The sequence below is a fragment of the Danio aesculapii genome, chromosome 16 (assembly GCF_903798145.1).
Source record: "Danio aesculapii chromosome 16, fDanAes4.1, whole genome shotgun sequence".
NCBI lineage: Eukaryota > Metazoa > Chordata > Actinopteri > Cypriniformes > Danionidae > Danio > Danio aesculapii.
In genome coordinates, this window is record NC_079450.1 from 7709658 (window position 1) to 7730765 (window position 21108).

At 38.5% G+C, this 21108-nt stretch overlaps 1 protein-coding gene across 1 annotated transcript in view; it reads left to right on the forward strand.

The window, feature by feature from the left end:
• LOC130243405 (raftlin-like) overlaps window positions 1-21108 on the forward strand; it is a 227051-nt gene that overhangs the window by 185145 nt on the left and 20798 nt on the right. The window contains exon 8 of the mRNA XM_056475567.1: window positions 10945-11048. Coding sequence (XP_056331542.1) covers window positions 10945-11048 — 104 coding nt within the window. The remainder of the gene's footprint in view (window positions 1-10944; window positions 11049-21108) is intronic.

A 21108-nucleotide genomic window follows, 5' to 3' on the forward strand; every position in this document is an offset into this window, starting at 1 on the left:
TTTCTGTCCGATGTGCTCCAGAGAACAAAATCATAACTTCCTGGAAAACTTACACAAATTAGCTTTAATAAAAACATTGTATAAGGCATATACTGTATGACATGTATCATCAGGCACTTTATTAGGTACACCTTACTAGGACCGGGTTGGACCCCCTTTTGCCTTCAGAACTGCCTTAATCCTTGGTGGCATAGATTCAACAAGGTACTGGAAATATTCCTCATAGATTTTGCTCCATATTGACATGATAGCATCACACAGTTGCTGCAGATTTGTCAGCTGCACATCCATGATTTGAATCTCCAGTTCCATCACATCCCAAAGATGCTCTATTGGATTGAGATCTGGTGACTGTGGAGGCCATTTGAGTACAGTGAACTCATTGTCATGTTCAAGAAACCAGTCTGAGATGATTCACGCTTTATAACATGGTGTGTTATCCTGCTGGAAGTAGTCATCAGAAGATGGGTACACTGTGGTCGTAAAGGGATGGACATGGTCAGCAACAATACTCAGGAAGGCTGTGGTGGCACCCGGTGTGGTCTTCTGCTGCTGTAGCCCATCCGCCTTAAGGTTCAATGTGTTGTGCATTCAGAGATGCTCTTCTGCAGACCTCGGTTGTAACGAGTGATAATTTGAGTTGCTGTTGCCTTTCTAGCTGGAACCAGTCTGGCCATTCTCCTCTGACCTCTGTCATCAACAAGGCATTTGCGCCCACAGAACTTGCGCTCACTTGATATTTTCTTTTTCAGACCACTCTCTGTAAACGACAGAGATGGTTGGACAGGTGTACCTAATAAATTGGCCAGCAAATGTATATGAAAGTCAAAGGAAACATAGGTAGTGTCTCAAACTGCAGTTCCAGTAGCTGTAAGAGAAACATCAAAGCAGAAACTTCAATGAGAGCCTATTAATTTGCCTGAGCAAACTCTGAGCAATATAATTTTCCTCGGGCATTATATATTTAGTATGTAGTTGCAGCAGAAGGTAAAGTTTGAAGGTCAGCGCAGTCATTGGAGCGGTGTGATATCTAGACAGTAGCTACGCCATTAAAACACGTCCTTTGGCAATGTAACCTTTATGGCTCCTGCGGAGGTGAGAAAAACATGCGACCTGCCGTTTCAAAGAACACTTTTCTTTGTCTGTGTGTGAATGTGGCTGAACTACTCGATTCACTTGCCATCTTTCATTAGCAGAGGGGATGAGGCTATTTCCGGCAAGCTGAGTCTTTAGTAACTTTATTAACAGAGAGTGATTTTAATGCTACAGGCAGGCAGTTTTGTTGTCAGACGAGGAGAATATATATATATATATATATATATATATATATATATATATATATATATATATATATATATATATATATATATATCTAGCACAGACAGCTGAAATCCTGTGACAGTTCTGTAGACCCCGGCTTGAAGAGTGTGATATAGGTGTAAAATAAGTCTGGGCTATTTTTAGTTGTTGAGAATGGAAAACGGTGAGCTGAAATCTGTTTCTTTGACTCAGAAGGATAAAGAAAGAAAGAAAGAAAGAAAGAAAGAAAGAAAGAAAGAAAGAAAGAAAGAAAGAAAGAAAGAAAGAAAGAAAGAAAGAAAGAAAGAAAGAAAGAAAGAAAGAAAGAAAGAAAGAAAGAAAGAAAATGGAGGGAAGGAAGAAACATGAATGAATGAATGTACGAAGGAAGGAAGGGAGGAAGGAAGGAAGGAAGGAAGAAAACAAGGAAAGAAGGATGGGAAGGAAGGAATGAGGAATGAGAATGAATGAATGAATGAATGAATGAATGAATGAATGAATGAATGAATGAATGAATGAATGAATTAATTAATTAATTAATTATTTAAGGATGGGAACTAATGAATGCATGAAGGATGGGAAGGAAGGAGGAAGGAAGAATGAAAGGAAAGAAAGATGAGAAAGAAAGAAAGAAATAAGGAAAGAAAAATGAAGGAAGAAACAAAGGAAGGAAAGAAAGAAAGAAAGAAAGAAAGAAAGAAAGAAAGAAAGAAAGAAAGAAAGAAAGAAAGAAAGAAAAAGAAAGGAGGAAAGGAAAAAAGAATGACAATCTATGAAGGAAGGAAGGAAGGAAGGAATGAGGAATTAAAATGAATGAATGAATGAATGAATTAAAGAATGAAGGATGGTGAAAGAATGATTGAAGGATGGAAATGAATGAATGAATGAATTAAGGATGGGAACTAATGAATGCATGAAGGATGGGAAGGAAGGAAGGAAGGAAGGAAGGAGGAAAAAAGAATGAAAGAAAAGAAGGATGAGAAAGAAAGCAAGAAAGAAAGAAATAAGGAAAGAAAAGAAAGAAAGAAAGAAAGAAAGAAAGAAAGAAAGAAAGAAAGAAAGAAAGAAAGAAAGAAAGAAAGAAGGGAAAACGAAGGAAATAAAGAAGAAATTAAAGAATCATTGCCGGCAGCTAGCTCTCTGCAGCTCTCACATGGTCGCCCACTGAAGCTAAGTAGAGCTACGCCTGGTCAGTACCTAGATGGGAGACCAGCAGGGGACGCTCAACCTGCAGACTCTATACTGCTCAGTGAGCGCCGTCTTTCAGATAAGACGTTAAACTGAGGTCCTGACTCTCTGTGGTCATGAAAAATCCCAGGATGTCTTTCGAAGAAGAGTAGGGGTTTAACCCTGGCATCTTGGTCAAATCCATCATGTCATGGACTCCTAACCATCCCCTTATCATAATTGGCTTCATCACTCTGTCTCCTCTCCACCAATCAGCTGGTGTGCGGCCTGGCGCAATATGGCTGACGTCGCGTCATCCAGGTGGATGCTACACACTGGTGGTAGATGAGGAGATCCCAATGTGTAAAGCGCTTTGAGTGTCCAGAAAAGAGCTCTATAAATGTAAGGAATTATTATTATAAAGAAAGAAAGAATGGAAGAGAGGGAGGGAAGGAAGGAAGGAAGACTCTATGGATAAAACCAAGTTTCAGATGTTTTTAAATGTTTTAATCATACATCACTCATTATGAATTGTATATATTTATCTTTGACCTCATTACAAAAGTGGGCTTTTATATTGACTTTAGGACTCTTTTGGTCTTGAATCTGCTCTATTTCACTAACCTATTCACTAAGGAGTGTAACACTTCACCAACATACTTGTTCACACAATGGAAAGCCATTAAACAGACCATATTTTCTCAATTCTCCAGCACTTTTAAGTCAGCGGTGCCGTTTACAGGGTCCTCTACTGGGACGGCATCCAACAAAAACCTCTTCTCACATATCTGGATTCCCCAAAGGCTCTCGCTGTGGTTTTGGGCCAATTCAAATACCCAAAAACCATTTCGACAGAAACCGGGCCTTTGAGGTCTCAATGCATGACCCACAACAGTGTCATCCAATCTGGGCAAAAAGGCTTCATAACTAGGAAGGGTGTTGGAACACAACCTACACAAAAAGACTAAACTTAGACTTTGGCTCCGTCCCAAAACCTATGTGGGAAGACTTTGTGAAGACTCTTCCGAAAGGTAGGCAGAGTTTTAGGCAACATCAAGTGCGTTCTGCACACTGAAGGCAATCCCACAATGCAGTATGGCAAGAAAAAAAGTCAATACAAGTGTTGTAAATGCTGGAAATCTAAAAACAAGAGTGTAGATTGTACTCAAATATATAAAAATAGCAAATATGCTAATTTGCTAAAATATCTTAAAGAATGTAAAGCAATAGGGTGTCACGTTGGGTAGCACAATCGCCTCACAGCAAGAAGGTCACTGGTTCGAGCCTCTGCTTGGTCAGTTGGCATTTTTGTGTGGAGTTTCAATGTTCTCCTTGTGCTGGTGTAGGTTTCCTCCGGGTGCTCCGGTTTCCCCCACAAGTCCAAAGACATGCGGTACAGGTGAATTGGGTAAGCTAAATTGTCCATAGGGTATGTGTTTGAATGAGTTTATTCCGCTGTGGCGATATACGAAATACAGCCATATTGCACTGCTACAGGTCGACAGCATAATCGTGTGTATAAAAAGAAAATCAAACATGTAAAGTCTAAAAACCCTTTTGTATGAGGAACTACTTTCTTCGGCCATTCATTCACATCTGCAGCTGACGTCAGAAAAGCAGAAACCAGTACTAATTCACTAACATCACTTTAGAGCTCGTGTTTGAATGATTCTCTAGCATAATGTCTAAAGTGATGACAAAACAGCTGATTTTGCTCACATTTTAGGATTATGAGGCTTAACGCCATGAAATCCCATCAGTCTACAGAGATTTCCCAGTATTTTCTGCTGCAATCGGAAGATCACAATAATTAACCCCAAAAAAAGTCAACGCAAAGCAAACACTACTAGATTACTATGGTATAAATACAGCACTACAACATACAAGAGAGAGAGATCGACTTAAAATGTCACTTACCTGTTTAATAATTATTTGACCAGCTGTAGTTTGAAATTGACGCTGACATTTTCCTCCTCTAAGGATGTATTATGCTGTCTCTGTCGCCATCTAGTGGCGGAGCATCAACCCTCTTTGCTCTGCTCATTGACAGACTCATGGCGCAGACATGCTGAATCTACAAAATTATGAATATTTAAAATAGGCACTATCCTTATAAATAAACTGCATAGTTGCAATCTAAACAACTACATTCTCACCTAAAAAAAGCCTCAGAAGTACATTATGTTGTCCAACAGCTGCAATATTTGTCAAACTGTAGTGAGTGTATTGATCTGCTGTCGCTCTATGTGGGAAAAGTAATACAGAAGGGTGAAGAGGCTGTATGAGTGCTGATAGTGCACAATATCACACGGCTATCAATGAAAAATATAAGTTAAAATAACATTGTTATAAAGTTGCACATAATATATAATGTATAATTATTATATATAAAAGGGTGAAGAAATAAGTATTTATTTTTAAAAGACAATAATGTTTTTGGGTGATGCAGTGGCGCAGTAGGTAGTGCTGTCGCCTCACAGCAAGAAGGTCACTGGTTCGAGCCTCGGCTGGGTCAGTTGGCATTTCTGTGTGTAGTTTGCATGTTCATTCGCCTGGGTTTCCTCAGGGTGCTTCAGTTTCCCCCACAAGTCCAAAGACATGTGGAACAGGTGAATTGGGTAAGCTAAAATTGTCCGTAGTGTGAATGTGTATGGGTGTTTCCCAGTGATGGGTTGCAGCTGGAAGGGCATCCGCTGTATAAAACATATGCTGGATAAGTTGGCAGTTCATTCCGCTGTGGCAACCCCAGATTAATAAAGGGACTAACCCGAAAAGAGAATGAATGAATAATGTTTTTGTAGATGTGTGACAAATGCAAACCAAAACACACACACATAGAGTCAATGTCAATTTAATTTATATAGCACTATTAAACACAACCAGAGGACAACAAAGAAAAATCTAAAATTATAGCTAAAAGGGACAATTTTCAATGATAAAATGCCAAATCAGAGGTAAGTTTTCAACCTAGATTTCAAAACAGCCAGAGATGAAACAGATCTAATACAGAGGGGCAGAGCATTTCACAACCTAGGACCAGCTACTGCGAATGAATGGTCACCTCTGCGTTCAACCTCGATTTAGGGATACACAACAATCTCTGGTTAGATGACCGAAGCGACTGACCAGGCTGATGCTCAATCAACATGTCTGACAGGTAAGAAGGTGCCAGGCCATTTAGAGATTTAAAAACCAAGAGAAGAATTTTAAAAGTGACCCGATAGAGCACAGGCAACCAGTGCAAAGAGCGTAAAATGTGGTCATGTTTCTTGGTACCTGTTAAAAGCCTTGCAGCTGTCGGCGCCAGTGGTGTAGTGGTTAGTGCATCGACACATGCACTCCGGTGCTCATGGCGACCCGAGTTCGATTCCCGCCTCGCGGTCCTATGCCGATCCTTCCCCTCTCTCTGCTTCCCACACTTTCCTGTCAACAATCTCTACTGTCCTGTCCATTAAAGGTGAAAACCCCCAAAAAATAATTATAATTTTTTTTTTTTTTTTTAAAGCCTTTCAGCAGCATTTTAAAGTAATTGTAACTGGGATAAGGTTTCCTGACTAATCCCAAAGTATAGTGAGTTACAATAGTCCAACCTAGTGGTAATAAAAGCATGGATTATTTTTTCAACAATTTTTCAAGATACAATAGATCGAACTGTTTTTAAGAGTCGAAGCTGAAAGAAGCAGTGTGTATACTGTATATATATATATATATATATATATATATATATATATATATATATATATATATATATATATATATATATATATATATATACACACAGATGAGGTCAGAATTATTAGCCCCCCTTTGAATTTCTTTTTTAGATTTCTTAAATGATGTTTAACAGAGCAAGGAAATTTTCACAGTATGTCTGATAATATTTTTTCTTCTGGAGAAAGTCTTATTTGTTTTATTTCAGCTAGAATAAAAGCAGTTTTTAATTTTTTAATAAACATTTTAAGGTCAATATTATTAGCCCCTTTAAGCTAAATCTTTTTTCAATAGTCTACAGAACAAACCATCATTATATAATAACTTGCCTAATTACCCTAATCTGCCTAGTTAACCTAATTAACCTAGTTACGCCTTTAAATGTCACTTTAAGCTGTATAGAAGTGTCTTGAAAAATATCTAGTCAAATATTATTTACTGTCATCATGGCAAAGATAAAATAAATCAGTTATTAGAAATGAGTTATTAAAACTATTATGTTTAGAAGTGTGCTGAAAAAAATCTTCTCTCCCAGAACAGAAATTGGGGGAAAAAATAAACAGGGGGGCTAATAATTCTGACCTCAACTGTATATATGAGCGATATCACACTCATAGCAGTGCGATATGGCTGTATATCAGCACTGGTGGGAGCTGTGCGGCCTCGTGCCTTAGCGTCCCACCAGTGCTGATATACAGCCATATTGCACTGCTACGACTGTGATATTGCGTTTATACAACAGTTCGACGGCACAATCGTGGATACAAATAAGAAAATCAAACACGGAGAGTCTAAAAACCCCTTTTTTATAGGAACTACTTTCTTTCACCATTCATTCACATCTGCAGCTGATGTCAAAAAAGCAGAAGCCGTTACTAATTCACAATGTCACTTAAGAGCTAGTCTCTATAGCGTAAAGGCGTAAAGTGATGACAAAACAGCTGATTTTGGTCACACTTGAAGGCTGAACCTGAAATGAAATGCCATCCATCTACAGAGATATCTTTTTACAGTGTTACAGTCTACAGTATTTCTCTGCTGCAATCAGGATATCACAATAATTAACCCCGGAAAAAGCAACCCAACCACTAACAGACTGTCGTGTTTGCGATAAGGAAAACGCTAAACACTTTGCTTCTTTCTGTCTGCCAACACAACACACATTCCTGATCATCTTACCTGCCAACATGTTTCTTAAAATCCGAGAGACCAGGGGGGGGGGTGTTCGGGGGTGAGGTCTCTGAATAGTGAGTAACACTGTTGAGAGAACCGAGATAGGATGCAGCGGGTTTTGGGCGGCCGCTGCGATCAGGTACTGTACCAAAGTTGGCAACCCGTTGGTGTTTGCAGACTGTACCAAAGAGGGGGGTGGATGAAATTACAGGAGTTGTTCGGAAGAAATAAAAAACGGGATGGTTGCGGGAGATCGGTCTGAAATACGTGATACTCCCAGGAAAAACGGGAATGTTTGCTTACCAGTTTAATATTGATTTGATCTGCTGTAGTTAGAAATCAGACTTTAGGAGCATTAGGGCTTATTATGCGGTTCTGTCGCCATCTTGTGGATAGAAAACGTCAACCGTCTTAGGTCTACTACACTATGGAAAGCTAATGGATGCCGACGAGCTGTCTATATTGTAAATATTTTAAAATAGTCACTATTCTTACATATAAACTGCATAGTTGCAATATAAACAACTACATTCGCGACTAAAAAAGCCACAAAAGTACATTTTGTTGTCTAACGGCAGTAATATTTGTCAAACTGTAGTGTCCCTGCTGATATTACTTAAATAGCTCACGGCTATCAGCCAATCAGATTTGAGAACCAGACAGAACTGTTGTGTATATATATATATATATATATATATATATATATATATATATATATATATATATATATATATATACATACGTATAAATACTATGTTTATTCTATTCTTCAAAGAATCAATGAAAATAATTATGAATAACAATAAATGCTTCAACCAATCGACCTACACTGAATTACGTGTGCTACGTGTGTTTCTGTATCATGTATAAAGTTCAATTGCTCTTATTAGGTCAACTGCAGGTAGCAGCTTATGAAGGCAGCAAACAGGAAGTGAACACAGTTTTAGAACACAGCCTCTGCACTGAGAGCCATTAGATGAAGTCCCCTCACTAGTCATCATCTACTTACTCTGAACATTCCAGAGTGACTCACATATAACTGTAGAGTGAATGCATGCAAGGCTGTGTCAAAACCAATGGAATATTCCTGCAGGTGAAGCATCATGGTTCAGCTCTCTCGTGTTATCATTATGAGAACGAGTGCATGGCTGACACGCAACATGGTTTCCTTTTTGGGGAAGGTGCCGTTAAACCACACTGAGTTCCTGTGCACTGAAATGAGACTAAGCGTTCGCACTGAAACCACAGCACAACCTCCAACTGCTCAAAAACAAGCAGATTCTGATGAACGCCGCTCTCTCAATTACACATGCAAGCGTTGGTGATCTCGCTGCACAATGCATATTTAACTTCAACATCTGTTTCATTAGCAGAGCAGAGATTAAGCCTTCGTCTTTGTCACTTTAAAGGCGACATATTGTGCCCCTTTTTACGAGATGTCACTAGTGTGTGTATGTCAGGTTTCAGCTCAAAATAACACACAGATAACGTTTCATAACTCTTTGAAACAGACCCTTTTAGGCTTTGATCCAAATTGTGCCATTTTTGGTGACTGTTGCTTTAAATTCAAATGAGATTGTGTTCTTTTCAAAAGAGGGCGGAGCTACAAATGCCTGCGCATCAACAAAGTGGCAGATTCAAAACAGGACTGACGTTATCTCTATTAAATGTCAAAAGTGTCACAGAAGAAGGCAGTCTGAAAACTACAGTGTGCATTTGTGCTTCCTAAAACTCCACATTTATAATCTAAAGGCAGACGGCTGCTTCTTACTCAGGGCTGTTTATGCTAATGAGGGAGAGATTGTCACTAATGGGCGGGGCTTTCCCCTTCTGATGACTCGAGGAGAAAGTCAACTTAAAGTGTTTCTGCAGATTGTTTTTATCAAGTGTGATTATAACAAATTATTTAATACATTTTTACCATTAGAGGCTGGCTATATTCACACACGGCTGCCACACAACTGTGTTTAAACCATAGACTGTAAAAGATATGGGCGTAGTATCAGTGACGTCACCCATAGGTTTCTGAAGAACCCAAAAGAAGCTACAGGTAGGCGTGGCCAACAGTCGCCATTTTGTTTGCTCGTCATCGCACTGACCAGGGGATACCAAACAAGGGCAAAGAGGTGAAGCGTGAGTGGAGCTACAGATGCATGCTAGCATTTTGCTTAGAGGGGCTTTTCTATGGGAAAAACTCTTAATACTTCATTACCTGCGACTCGTTTGTGTTCTGACCACATGTGCTTGATTGTATACTATTTCAATAAAGTGTTTAGACTTTTAAAAACACTGTTGTAACACATTGAGCCACTAAACATTGTTTTTATGATGCTTTTCTACAGGAGGAAAACCCGAATTACTTCCAATCACTTCAAATATAGTCTGTGTTAGTACATGCAAGGCTATTTATGAAATCCAGGCATTAAACTTTATGACAACGCTTCAGATGACTGTTCTAGAGCCTACAGCTAATCAATGTGTGATTCTGGAGTACTTTACAGCTCTAAAGAAAAATATAACCTCCTAGGGCTTGAGTGTCCACATATGTGCATTTTAGCTCTTAAGTGGCTATTTAAAATACTTTGAATGTTTTATTTTTTTGTTACAGACATACAGTCTCATCATGCAACTGTTTTGCAGCATGTGAAACGTCCCAAACACTTTGGGGGGTTAGGGGATTTGTAGTTCAAAGCATGCTTTGCATGGGATTGAATTAAGAGAGGGAAATGTTGACAATAAAAGTACATCTTAGGTGTTTAAAGTTAACAGAAAGACTTGGTAGAGTTTAATCTTAGAGTTTAATCCACTTTAGTTTGAAGATTTTCATGTAATGCTTTGAGCTTTGAGATTACCACCTTGCAGAAGCAGCCATTAGTGAAAATTAGTGTTGCACTGGTCTGAAAAAAGCAACACGTTGCAGCAAACACAGCAAAGTAAGCACTTGTGCCTTATTGCGCCGGGTGTATGATAGGGCCCATTGTGTTTAAATGATGTGTTTTTGGTAGTTTTGATTAGGATTGATGTTGGTAAAGAAATTTGACAGTAAAAGTGCGTGGAAAAGTATTTACCTGATTGTTTTTTTCATCCTATGCTTTTTAACTTTACTTTTAAACGAATGCACAGGGTTACATTACACTTTTATTGCTATAAAGCTTTTAAAAAATCCTCTTTGACCCAAAAACACCTATTAAAAATGACACCTTTTCATTTTCAACCAGAGTAAATGAATGGGTAACTATGGCAACTATGCCCACATCCCCAGTATATGACAGAGCGCTGAGTGTATCTACAGCTTCAGAATGTATCATTTAAATTAAGCAGCTACTGATCAGCATCATTTACCAAGAACTTTCCAAGACCGATAATGATTTAGAAAAAAAAAAGTTGGGTCAACATTTTCAAAGTCATAAACATGCAAATTACTCACAGCGTGCTCCTGTGAAACACCAAACAATGAACAAATGAGCGATAGACTCCATATTAACTATTCTTCATTAAGGGCTCAAAGGCGCAGATCAGGTTTAAGTCAGCTATTTTATTGTGTCTACATTTTGTAGCAGCTTTTACACTGAATATTTTTCTTTTTTTTGTAAGGGTTTGGAGGTGAAGACAGACTATATTCCCCTGCTGCAGTCACTGGCTTCATTCGGATGGAGACTCACTTGTGTTCTGCCTACACCCATCACTAAGACCAACAGGTACTATACACAATGCATCAATTACAGTGTTACATATTGTAGATTACACCATAAAAGATACAGTTTCTGTAATTTGTTATTTCCTGGTGTTTTCCATGTTTTCCATTTCCAAAAATATATATATATGACTCCCAGAGTTCATCAAGACTCTGGATTCTTCTTCAATGCCTCCTTCATCTTACCCTAGACATGCTCAATAATGTTCATGTCTAAGGACTGGGCTGGCCAATCCTGGAGCACGTTGACCTTCTTTACTTTCAGGAACTTTGATGTGGAGGCTGAAGTATGAGAAGGAGCGCTATCCTGCTGAAGAATTTGCCCTCTCCTGTGGTTTGGAATGTAATGGGCAGCACAAATGTCTTGATACCTCAGGCTGTTGATGTTGCCATCCACTCTGCAGATCTCGCACGCCCCCATACTGAATGTAACCCCAAACCATGATTTTTCCTTCACCAAACTTGACTGATTCTGTGAGAATCTTTGGTTCATGTGGGTTCCAGTAGGTCTTCTGCCGTATGTGTGATGATTGGGATGCAGCTCAACAGGTGATTTATCAGAAAAATCGACCTTCTGCCACTTTTCCAAATGATCTGCTAGAAGTCAAGTTATTATTTGTTGCTCTTATAACTGATGGACGACAAGACTTTTGTCAGGAAGTGTATTTTTTAGGGTTGTTCCGATACCGATGATAGTATTGGAAATACTCACATCGGTATCTGCGAGTATTTGAAACCAAAAATCGATCTTATAGTATCTTTTAGAATGACACATATGCCTACTAAGTTGTGCTTTGACCACCACTGTTAAAGCATCGAAGAAGAAGAGGGTAACATACTATTTTATTAAATTCCTTCTTTCATTCATTTTCTTTTCAGCTTAGTCCCTTTATTAATCTGGGGTCACCACAGCGGAATGAACCGCCGACTTATCCAGCATATGTTTTACGCTGCAATGCCCTTTCAGCTGCAACCCATCACTGGGAAACATCCATACACACTCATTCACACTCATATACACTACAGACAATTTAGCTTACCCAATTCACCTATAGCGCATGTCTTTGGACTGTGGGGGAAACTGGAGCACCCGGAGGAAACCCACGCCAACATAGGGAGAACATTCAAACTCCACTCCACAACTGACCCAGCTGAGGCTCGAACCAGCGACCATCTTGCTGTGAGGCGATCGTGCTACCCACTGCGCCACCGTGACACTTAATAAATTCATATTCCATATTATTCATATTCATTTTTTATATTTCTTTATTGTTTGCACTGATTTTTATACAGTTATACTGTACAACTTGAATATACTTATTTCAGTAAAGTACAGTAAATAATATTACTGTTGAATGATAATAAAAATATCAGATATTAAAAAATACTCTAGTTCACTGTATGTGTTAATTGTTAATTCTGCAAATAAATATTATGCATCCGCTGGGTTGTGGCTGGATGGGCATCCACTGGATAAAACATATGCCAAAGTAGTTGGCGGTTCATTCCACTGTGGCGACCCCTGATAAATCAGGGACTAAACTGAAGGATAGTGAGGATATAATGCATCCATGCATGCTACTTGGCATGCTACTTTCAGCATACTCTAGGATTTAGGGACCAAATCCAAATCTCACTATTTGCATGTAGTACATGTGATAGGGATTAGTCTGTGCAAATAGACTGGAAAGCAGCCATAGATATGTGGTATATTCAGCTAGAAAGCAGAAAGCATACATTACGAAAGCTGGTGATCTTAAGAAACACAGTTAAAGTCAGCATTATTATCCCTCCTGTATATTTTATTGCTCAAGTACTGTTTAACAGAAAGAAGATATTTGGCAACACATTTATAAACATAACAGTTTTAATAACTCTTTTCTAATAACTGATTTCTTTCATCTTTGCCATGATGACAGTAAATAATATTTGACTAGATATTTTTCAAGAGACTAGTATTCAGCTTAAAGTGACATTCAAAGGCTTATTTAGGTTAATTAGGCAAGCTAGGATAACTAGGCAAGTCATTGTATAACAGTGGATTGTTCTGTAACTAGTGGGCCTCAGCGATCCTGCAGGTGGGCCGTGAGATAGGTTAAAACTAATTTAAATATTATGCTATATTTATTTGATTTCATTATTAAATATGTCATATTAAAATGTAATAGCATTTCCTGTTTTCTGTGATTAATTACTTCGGACTCATTGTCTAATACAGACATAACTGTAGTTTAAACTTCCAGCCGCTGCAGGCCAACTAGGACTACATTCTCAGTTGTATAAAGCAAACAGTCAAGCAAATGTGAAGGTAACGATGATTAGACTTATAATAACCAGCTGGCACGTGCCTCACGTCTGCGACTCGCACTGTATCAGAGTCGCACAAGTCCGTTGATTTACAAAGTATGTTGTCGAAATTAATGTACTGTGAGTGTTTTATAACGCACACTTGCTAGGGTTGGGCAGTGCCGACCAATTTGGCATCGTAGGATGTCTTATGTGAAGCATTGCAATGGACGATGGTATTGTTTTCGTAGGCGTCAGTGAATTAATTATTCATGAATAATTAATTAATTCTCAACAAATGAATTATTTGTAGCCTACCATTTCAACTACCTGACCCGCATGGTCCTTGTTTTAAGCTGGATTTATACTTTCGCCTGGTGCCGCATTGCGCAGCTCCGCTGACTGTGCGCGCACCTCGCGAAATGGATAAGGCTTTTATACTCGCCGCATTCGCCGTTGTGATGTTCTTTAAAACGACAGGGGGCGGTCAAAAAAAACTGACTGTAAAGTCAGACAGATAAAAAGAGAAGTAGGACGTTTCCAGAACGACGTCATGTCATTAATATCATTCAACATGTTTAAACTAATTATTTTTATTATTTTTATAAATTATTTTAATGATTATAAAGATTTTTATAACCATTCAACCATTCCATTAAAGTTTATTGAAATATTAATAACAACAGAACATGGGTTGCTCTACAAATATATATTTTTATTATGGCAAGAATAAAAGCAAAAACAGAAAAACAAAAAAAACATTTACTAAAAAACTTTTTTTATTATTATTATTTTTTATTAATTAATTTTTTTTTAAGATGTAGCCCGCTCCACAATTCACACATTACTGTCTGTCTAGTTTCTGTCCTATACTTATGCTAAAAGGCAATAATGGTCCAAAATTCCTGACTATTATCACCAATAGGGTATATGCCGAGCTTAGTGTTGTTCCCATACTGATAAACTTCCAGTGACCTGTTATTGTGAATTTTTTCCCATTTTATATAGTTCCTTTTACAGCATCGATGTTGTAATGTAATTAAAATACAATCAGTTAAATAGACTTTGGCATTCATTTAGTTGTTCAAGCGTAAAATGAGACAAAAAGCTGTTTACTCGCAAGTGACCGTCAGAATCGGCAGGCTAGTGCAGAAGCTCCATTGAATATACTGGGGTAAAATAAATGCTCATATTATAAAGACATGGTGGGGGAAATGTTATTTAATGCGGTGCTTCTTGTACAATCTGAGACCCACTTTCTATATCGGATATCACTCAGCCAGTGGAGATCGCTGATTTTTAAAGAAAACTGACCTTAAACACGCCGATTTTTGCATTGGCATACATTTGACCGGAAGCGCTTAACCCTGCCCTGCTGAAAAAAACCCAGCCTAGGCTGGTTGGCTGGTTTTAGCTGGTTGACCAGCCTGGTTTTAGAGGGGTTTTGGCCATTTCCAGGCTGGTTTCCAGCCATTTCCAGCCTGGTCTTAGCTGGTCAGGCTGGAAAATTACCAGCTAAATCCAGCTAAAACCAGCTTGACCAGCCTGGTTTAAGCTGGACATAGCTGGTTTTGGCTGAGCTCCCAGCCTTGCTAGGCTGGTCAAGCTGGTTTTAGCTGGTCATATCCCAGCCTGACCAACTAAGACCAGGCTGGAAATGGCTGGAAACCAACCTGGAAATGGCCAAAACCCCTCTAAAACCAGGCTGTTCAACCAGCTAAAACCAGCCAACCAGCCTAGGCTGGTTTAAGCAGTTTTTTTCAGTAGGGAGGTTACTGGCAAATTGAAAGTCCTATTAGCATGCTTCGGCATATACCCTATAAGGCCTAGAAAAACTGGGCATCAGTATATTGTAAACGATAGGTTTAAATATTCCTTTCCAGTTATCAAAGAAATAATTTGTTCCTTAATTATAGTTTTGTAACTATTAAATTGTTTTAAATTCAGAATTGTAATACATACATCAGTGTTAAACCTATGACTAGTGGAAAAACATATTTCTGTAATTGTGTATCTGGGTCTCCACTTTTGCCATGGTCCCTTTTGGCTTTTACAAACTTATCCCTCAAGTTTTTCCAAATTTTTTAACAAAAACTTTCTCCTTTCCCATGGCTGTTGCAATTTCTAGCCAACAATTATTGATAGGGTTATCTCTATGATCACGGATCATAAAGCTGTCTGTACAGTCAAACTGTTTCAGACAAAATCTCTTCAAAGTGTCTCATATATAACTCAAATCAAACGTGGCAGCGTGCGTGAACTATTTGCTCGAGTCTCAAAAAAAATCATGCACTCCGCCAGCCGAAATCATGTCGAGCACACCTAAAGCGAACCTCCGCAAACACAGCGATGACATCACATTCGCTGCACACACTCAAGCGAACAAGCGGACGTGTTGTGTATAAACCAGGCATTACCATAACCAAATCATAAATAAAGAAAGAGAAGTTACACACAAATTACCACCTGTCAATCACTTTTTCCGTGGCATGAATAGGAGAGTGATCTGTCGTTATAATGAACAAACTTGGTGGTAAAAAAGGTGCCCAATTAACAGCAACCAACCAGCACTACCTGAGGTTTTTACTACAAGAACTAAGTTTATTCTAGCCGAAATAAAACAAATAAGACTTTCTCCAGAAGAAATAATATTGTAGGAAATACTGTGAAAATTCCTTGCTCTGTTAAACATCATTTGGGAAATATTTGAAAAATAAATTCACAGGAGAGCGAATATTTTGGAGAAGCATTGCTCCAGCTACTAATGTGAGCTCTAGATCAGCTCGAGTGTATTTTCTTCTCTCCTGTGAGACACTGTACTCGAGTGTAGGCAGGATTTCACCGCTCTGTCATGATCCGTCTCACACAGAGAGGGAAAATACACAAAGCATGGAAAATATGTGAGGAATTGGCGGCGTTCTAGATGAGTTTGATTCATGCATTTATAATGGTGTTCATGATATGATGCTTAGCTTTATGCACTGCTGTAATTCATATTCAAAACACTTTCCCCTGCAGAATGCTAATTTGTGCTTGCAGAAAGCCGAGGCTGCATTAGAACAGAATTATGTTTCATTCTTACTGGAGGTTTATAAACTAGACATCATCAGTGGCTAAAGAAAGTGTTTCTATATTCATCTATATTAACTTATAATAAAGTTAGCATTGTTATTGACAATGTTTGCCTATATTATTTGTCTCATCAACGAAACATACACTCACCGGCCACTTTATTAGGTACACCTGTCCAACTGCTCATTAACGCAAATTTCTAATCAGCCAAACACATGGCAGCAACTTAATGCATTTATGCATGTCGACATGGTCAAATTGATCTGCTGCAGTTCAAACCGAGCATCAGAATGAGGAAGAAAGGAGATTTAAGGGACTTTGAATGTGGCATGTTTGTTGGTGCCAGACGGGCTGGTCTGAGTATTTCAGAAACTGCTGATCTGCTGGGATTTTGACGCCCAACCATCTCTAGGGTTTACAGAGAATGGTCCGAAAAAGAGAAAATATCCAGTTAACGCCAATTCTGTGGGCACAAATGCCTTGTTGATGTCAGAGGAGTATGGCCAGACTGGTTCCAGCTGATAAAAAGGCAACAGTAACTCAAATAATCACTCGTTACAACCGAGATATGCAGAAGAGCATCTCTGAATGGACAACAGGTTGAACCTTAAGGCGGATGGGCTACAGCAACAGAAGACCACACCAGGTGCCACTCCTGTCAGCTAAGAACCGGAAACTGAGGATACAATTCACACAGGCTCACCAAAATTGGACAATAGAAGATTGGAAAAACGTTGCCTGGTCTGATGAGTCTCGATTTTTGCTGCGACATTCGGACGGTAGGGTCAGAATTTGACATCAACAACATGAAAGCATGGATCCATCCTGCCTTTTATCAAGGGTTCAGGCTGGTGATGGTGGTGTAATGGTGTGGGGGATATTTTCTTGGCAAACTTTGGACTGATTAGTACCAACCGAGCGTCATGTCAACGCCACAGCCTTCCTGAGTATTGTTGCTGACCATGTCCACCCCTTTATGACCACAGTGTACCCATCTTCTAATGGCTACTTCCAGCAGGATAACATGCCATGTCATAAAGCGTAAATAATCTCTGACTGGTTTCTTGAACATGGCAATGAGTTCACTGTACTCAAATGGCCTCCACAGTCACCAGAGCTCAATCCAATAGAGCACCTTTGGGATGTAGTGGAACAGGAGATTCACATCATGGATGTGCAGCCGACAAATCTGCAGCAACTGCGTGATGCTATCATGTCAATATGGACCAAAATCTCTGAGGAATTTTCCAGTAGCTTCTTGAATCTAGTTCTTGAGGCAAAAAGAGGTCTAACCCGGTACTAGTAAGGTGTACCTAATAAAGTGGCCGGTGAGTGTAAATAATAATAAAACAAAGTATATTGAAATGTCTCCTTGTTGCAATATATGAATAAAAGTAAAGTTGCTTAATTTAGTGACAAAATCCCTACATTTGCAACACTGCACAAAATAAACATGTAGGGAATTCAGTGCTAAATTATTCACAAGCGCAAACCCCTCCTTTGCCTGCAAGGAAACTACTGTCAGGATTTCCTAAAAACACACAGTGCAACATTAATGATGAAAACGTGTGCACAGTTTTTTTTTTGTATTGCATATATATGTAGATTTGTGAAAGCGACAAGCATTTTACAGAAGAGTATTTAGGTGTAATTTACTGCAGTACTGGCTTGCTGCTGGAAGGGCATCAGCTGCAAAACATATGCCAGAATAGTTGGCGGTTCATTCCGCTGTGGCAACCCCTGATAAATAAGGGACTAAGCCAAAAGAAAATGAATAAATGAATGAAGATTTTAATCACATTCAATATGAGGTTTGTGGAAGTTAATTCACTGCAATTTGCACCGTTATTTAATCACTCAAAAAGCATTTCTTACTCTTTTTTTATTTTTGTGTGTTATAATTAAATTACTTTCACCTGATTATCATAAGCTCTGCTTGTATTTGGCCTAATTTGCAGTGGGTAAATTGCGTTGAATTAAGCTGCTGTGTTATTTAATTTACACTGGCAGTAGATCACTCTCAGACCTTTACACTCTCCACTGTGCTTCTAAGTTTAATAAATCAGCCTCTTAAAGACAAATACATTTTAAGGGCAAAGCTAGGGTATCTAGAGTTATAAACCAAAAATATGACCAACAATATACTAACAATAGGGGTGTTGCTTGGCAAAAAGTTCTACTGGGGCATGCCCCCCTCCCTCAAAATTATTATAATTTTTTAAAATAATAATAATTATAAATATATAATAATATACTATCGGTGTCTATGATTTGTGAGCAAATATGTTTGCGTCACCTATCTATATCCATATGGACAACTTTTTAAGCATGGTCAGTTTGCTCAGTAGCTCATGTTGTACGGTGTCGCTCAGGTTCGAGTCTAGTGAAGCATGGTTCCATGAAAAGCAATGTAAAATCAAGGTGAAACTATGTAGTCTTAGGTATTGAGTTTGATACTTTTTAGACACAGACCGATTCTATTTAAAGCTACATGCAAGGATGTGATAATCACCAAAACTTTGGATGATGTTCAGTGTGTTGCATGATCAGCATTAGTTTCATAATTATTTCATAAAAACACTCATATGATTATTTTCCATGTTCTAAAATATTAGTCAAACGAATCTGATAAAGGCAGAAAAGCATGTTAAAACTGTAAAACAGTTTAATAATTCTCAATTAGGAGCTCATCGGATATAAAGAAGTAATATCTATTTTAGTTTACATTACTCAATGCATGAAGTAGCCAATTCATCACACCCGCCCTCATCAGAAAAGCAGTGGAAATTGTACAAAAGAGACACATTTTAATGCCAGGTTTAAACAGAAGTGTGTCTCCTTCCGTGTCCACATGCAATCGGATTTACGACAGGACATCTGGTGTACACATCACATCATAGAGAGAGACTGCAGCGCTGCTGAAGATTGTGGGTGTTTACAGCGGTTTGACTGATAAATATGAATTTGTAGCTAAATTGTTAGCTGTGCCAAACAGCATTTCCTGTTGTTTACATCCTTGTTTACGTCCTCACTACAACATACCGTTAACGCTAGAAGCTGTGCATGTAATTAATCAATTTTAACAAATAAAAATACTTACAGGTTGTGGCTCACAATCCACAGCTTCGTCCATTGGAGGAGTTTTTAGCCGAACGCAGCACTGAACTGGGAGAGATTCTGGAAGTTCTCCTTTGTCAAATGCTAGCGCTATATATTTTTATAATTCTCTGAAACATAATTAAAATGAAGCTTTAAGGACTTTTCTTTTTGTGTCGTGTCCTTTCAAAGTTCAAATACAGAAACAGAAGAAGCTCTGTGGAATTTGCAGTGTTTGAACTCAGTGTTGAACTACACTGTTCCTATTTACTGTGACCTTTTATGTGAAGCTGCTTTGACACAATCTACATTGTATAAGCGCTATACAAATAAAGGTGAATTGAATTGAATTGAAGTTTGGACGCCATTTTAGTTTTCTCTGCTAAAACATTACAGCGACCCTGGCCACACCCCTTCGCTGCACAGGGTGTATGCACGTGGTGAATGTGTGTGACCTGATGCGCTTGTGATTTCACTAGCCTGGATGTGTTTTTTTGTAGTTCCCAAACTTTGTTCGCTGTTGGCTTTGCTAAGCTAACTCTGTAAAAGCCAATGTCTCCCTTTGCATTGAACTTTGAGCGTCTTACATCAGAGATGTTGATTATGTTCACACAGCTACACATCAACTAAAGTTTAACCTCCTAGTGCTTGAGTGTCCATTTTAGCTCTTAAGTGGCTGTTTAAAATACTTTGAATGTTTTATATTTCGTTACAGACCTATAGTGTCATCCTGCAACTGTTTTGCAGCATTTGAAATGTCCCAAATCCTATTTTTAACTTTCCAAAATGGGGGAAAAAAGTTGTTTTTACTCTGAAAGTCAAAGCAAGTTCAAAAAAATAATAATATGCTATATATGTATTTAAAAACATTCAGGAAAAAAGGGTTTTATGTAAATTCGGACCACGAGTCCACATATATGGACATCATTTTTCTTTAAAAGTACATCATATCAAAAGATGATACTTAGATTTTTATTCTAATTAGGTTCTAATAAGCCTAAATAGCAAAGAGAAAAAAAAATTCATCTAAAAAAACACCTTGGGTCTTAAGAGGTTAAAATATGATATCGTAGTGGACAACCACTTTAATACATAAGCATATAAATATACATTCAAAGTATCGCTATTGACATTTGTTTAACAATATCCATCCCTAATTGTAGTGTGCTTTTCTCTTACGTTTGCCATTAAAGGACTATTGGTTAAGTTTAAGTCATTGGTTCGCTAGGTGATTTGTATGGCAACCCCCACCTTCTTTTGGACGTCTATCTGAAACGCACAACAAAACAAACCCTAAGTAACGTATTTCAGATTTGCGAAAATGCAGACAGCGCCCTCTAGTGGATCTGTCATCTGAAACATGCAACAAATCATACCTGGAGCAGCTCATTTTATCCATTCATTCATTTTCTTTTCGGCTTTATTAATCTGGGGTTGCCACAGCGGAATGAACCGCCAACTTATCCAGCACATGTTTTACGCAGCGGATGTCCTTCCAGCTGCAACCCATCACTGGGAAACATCCATACACACACATACACTACGGACATTTTAGCCTTCCAAAGTACCACATGTTTTTGCATGAAATGCCCACTGACTCAACTGGGGCT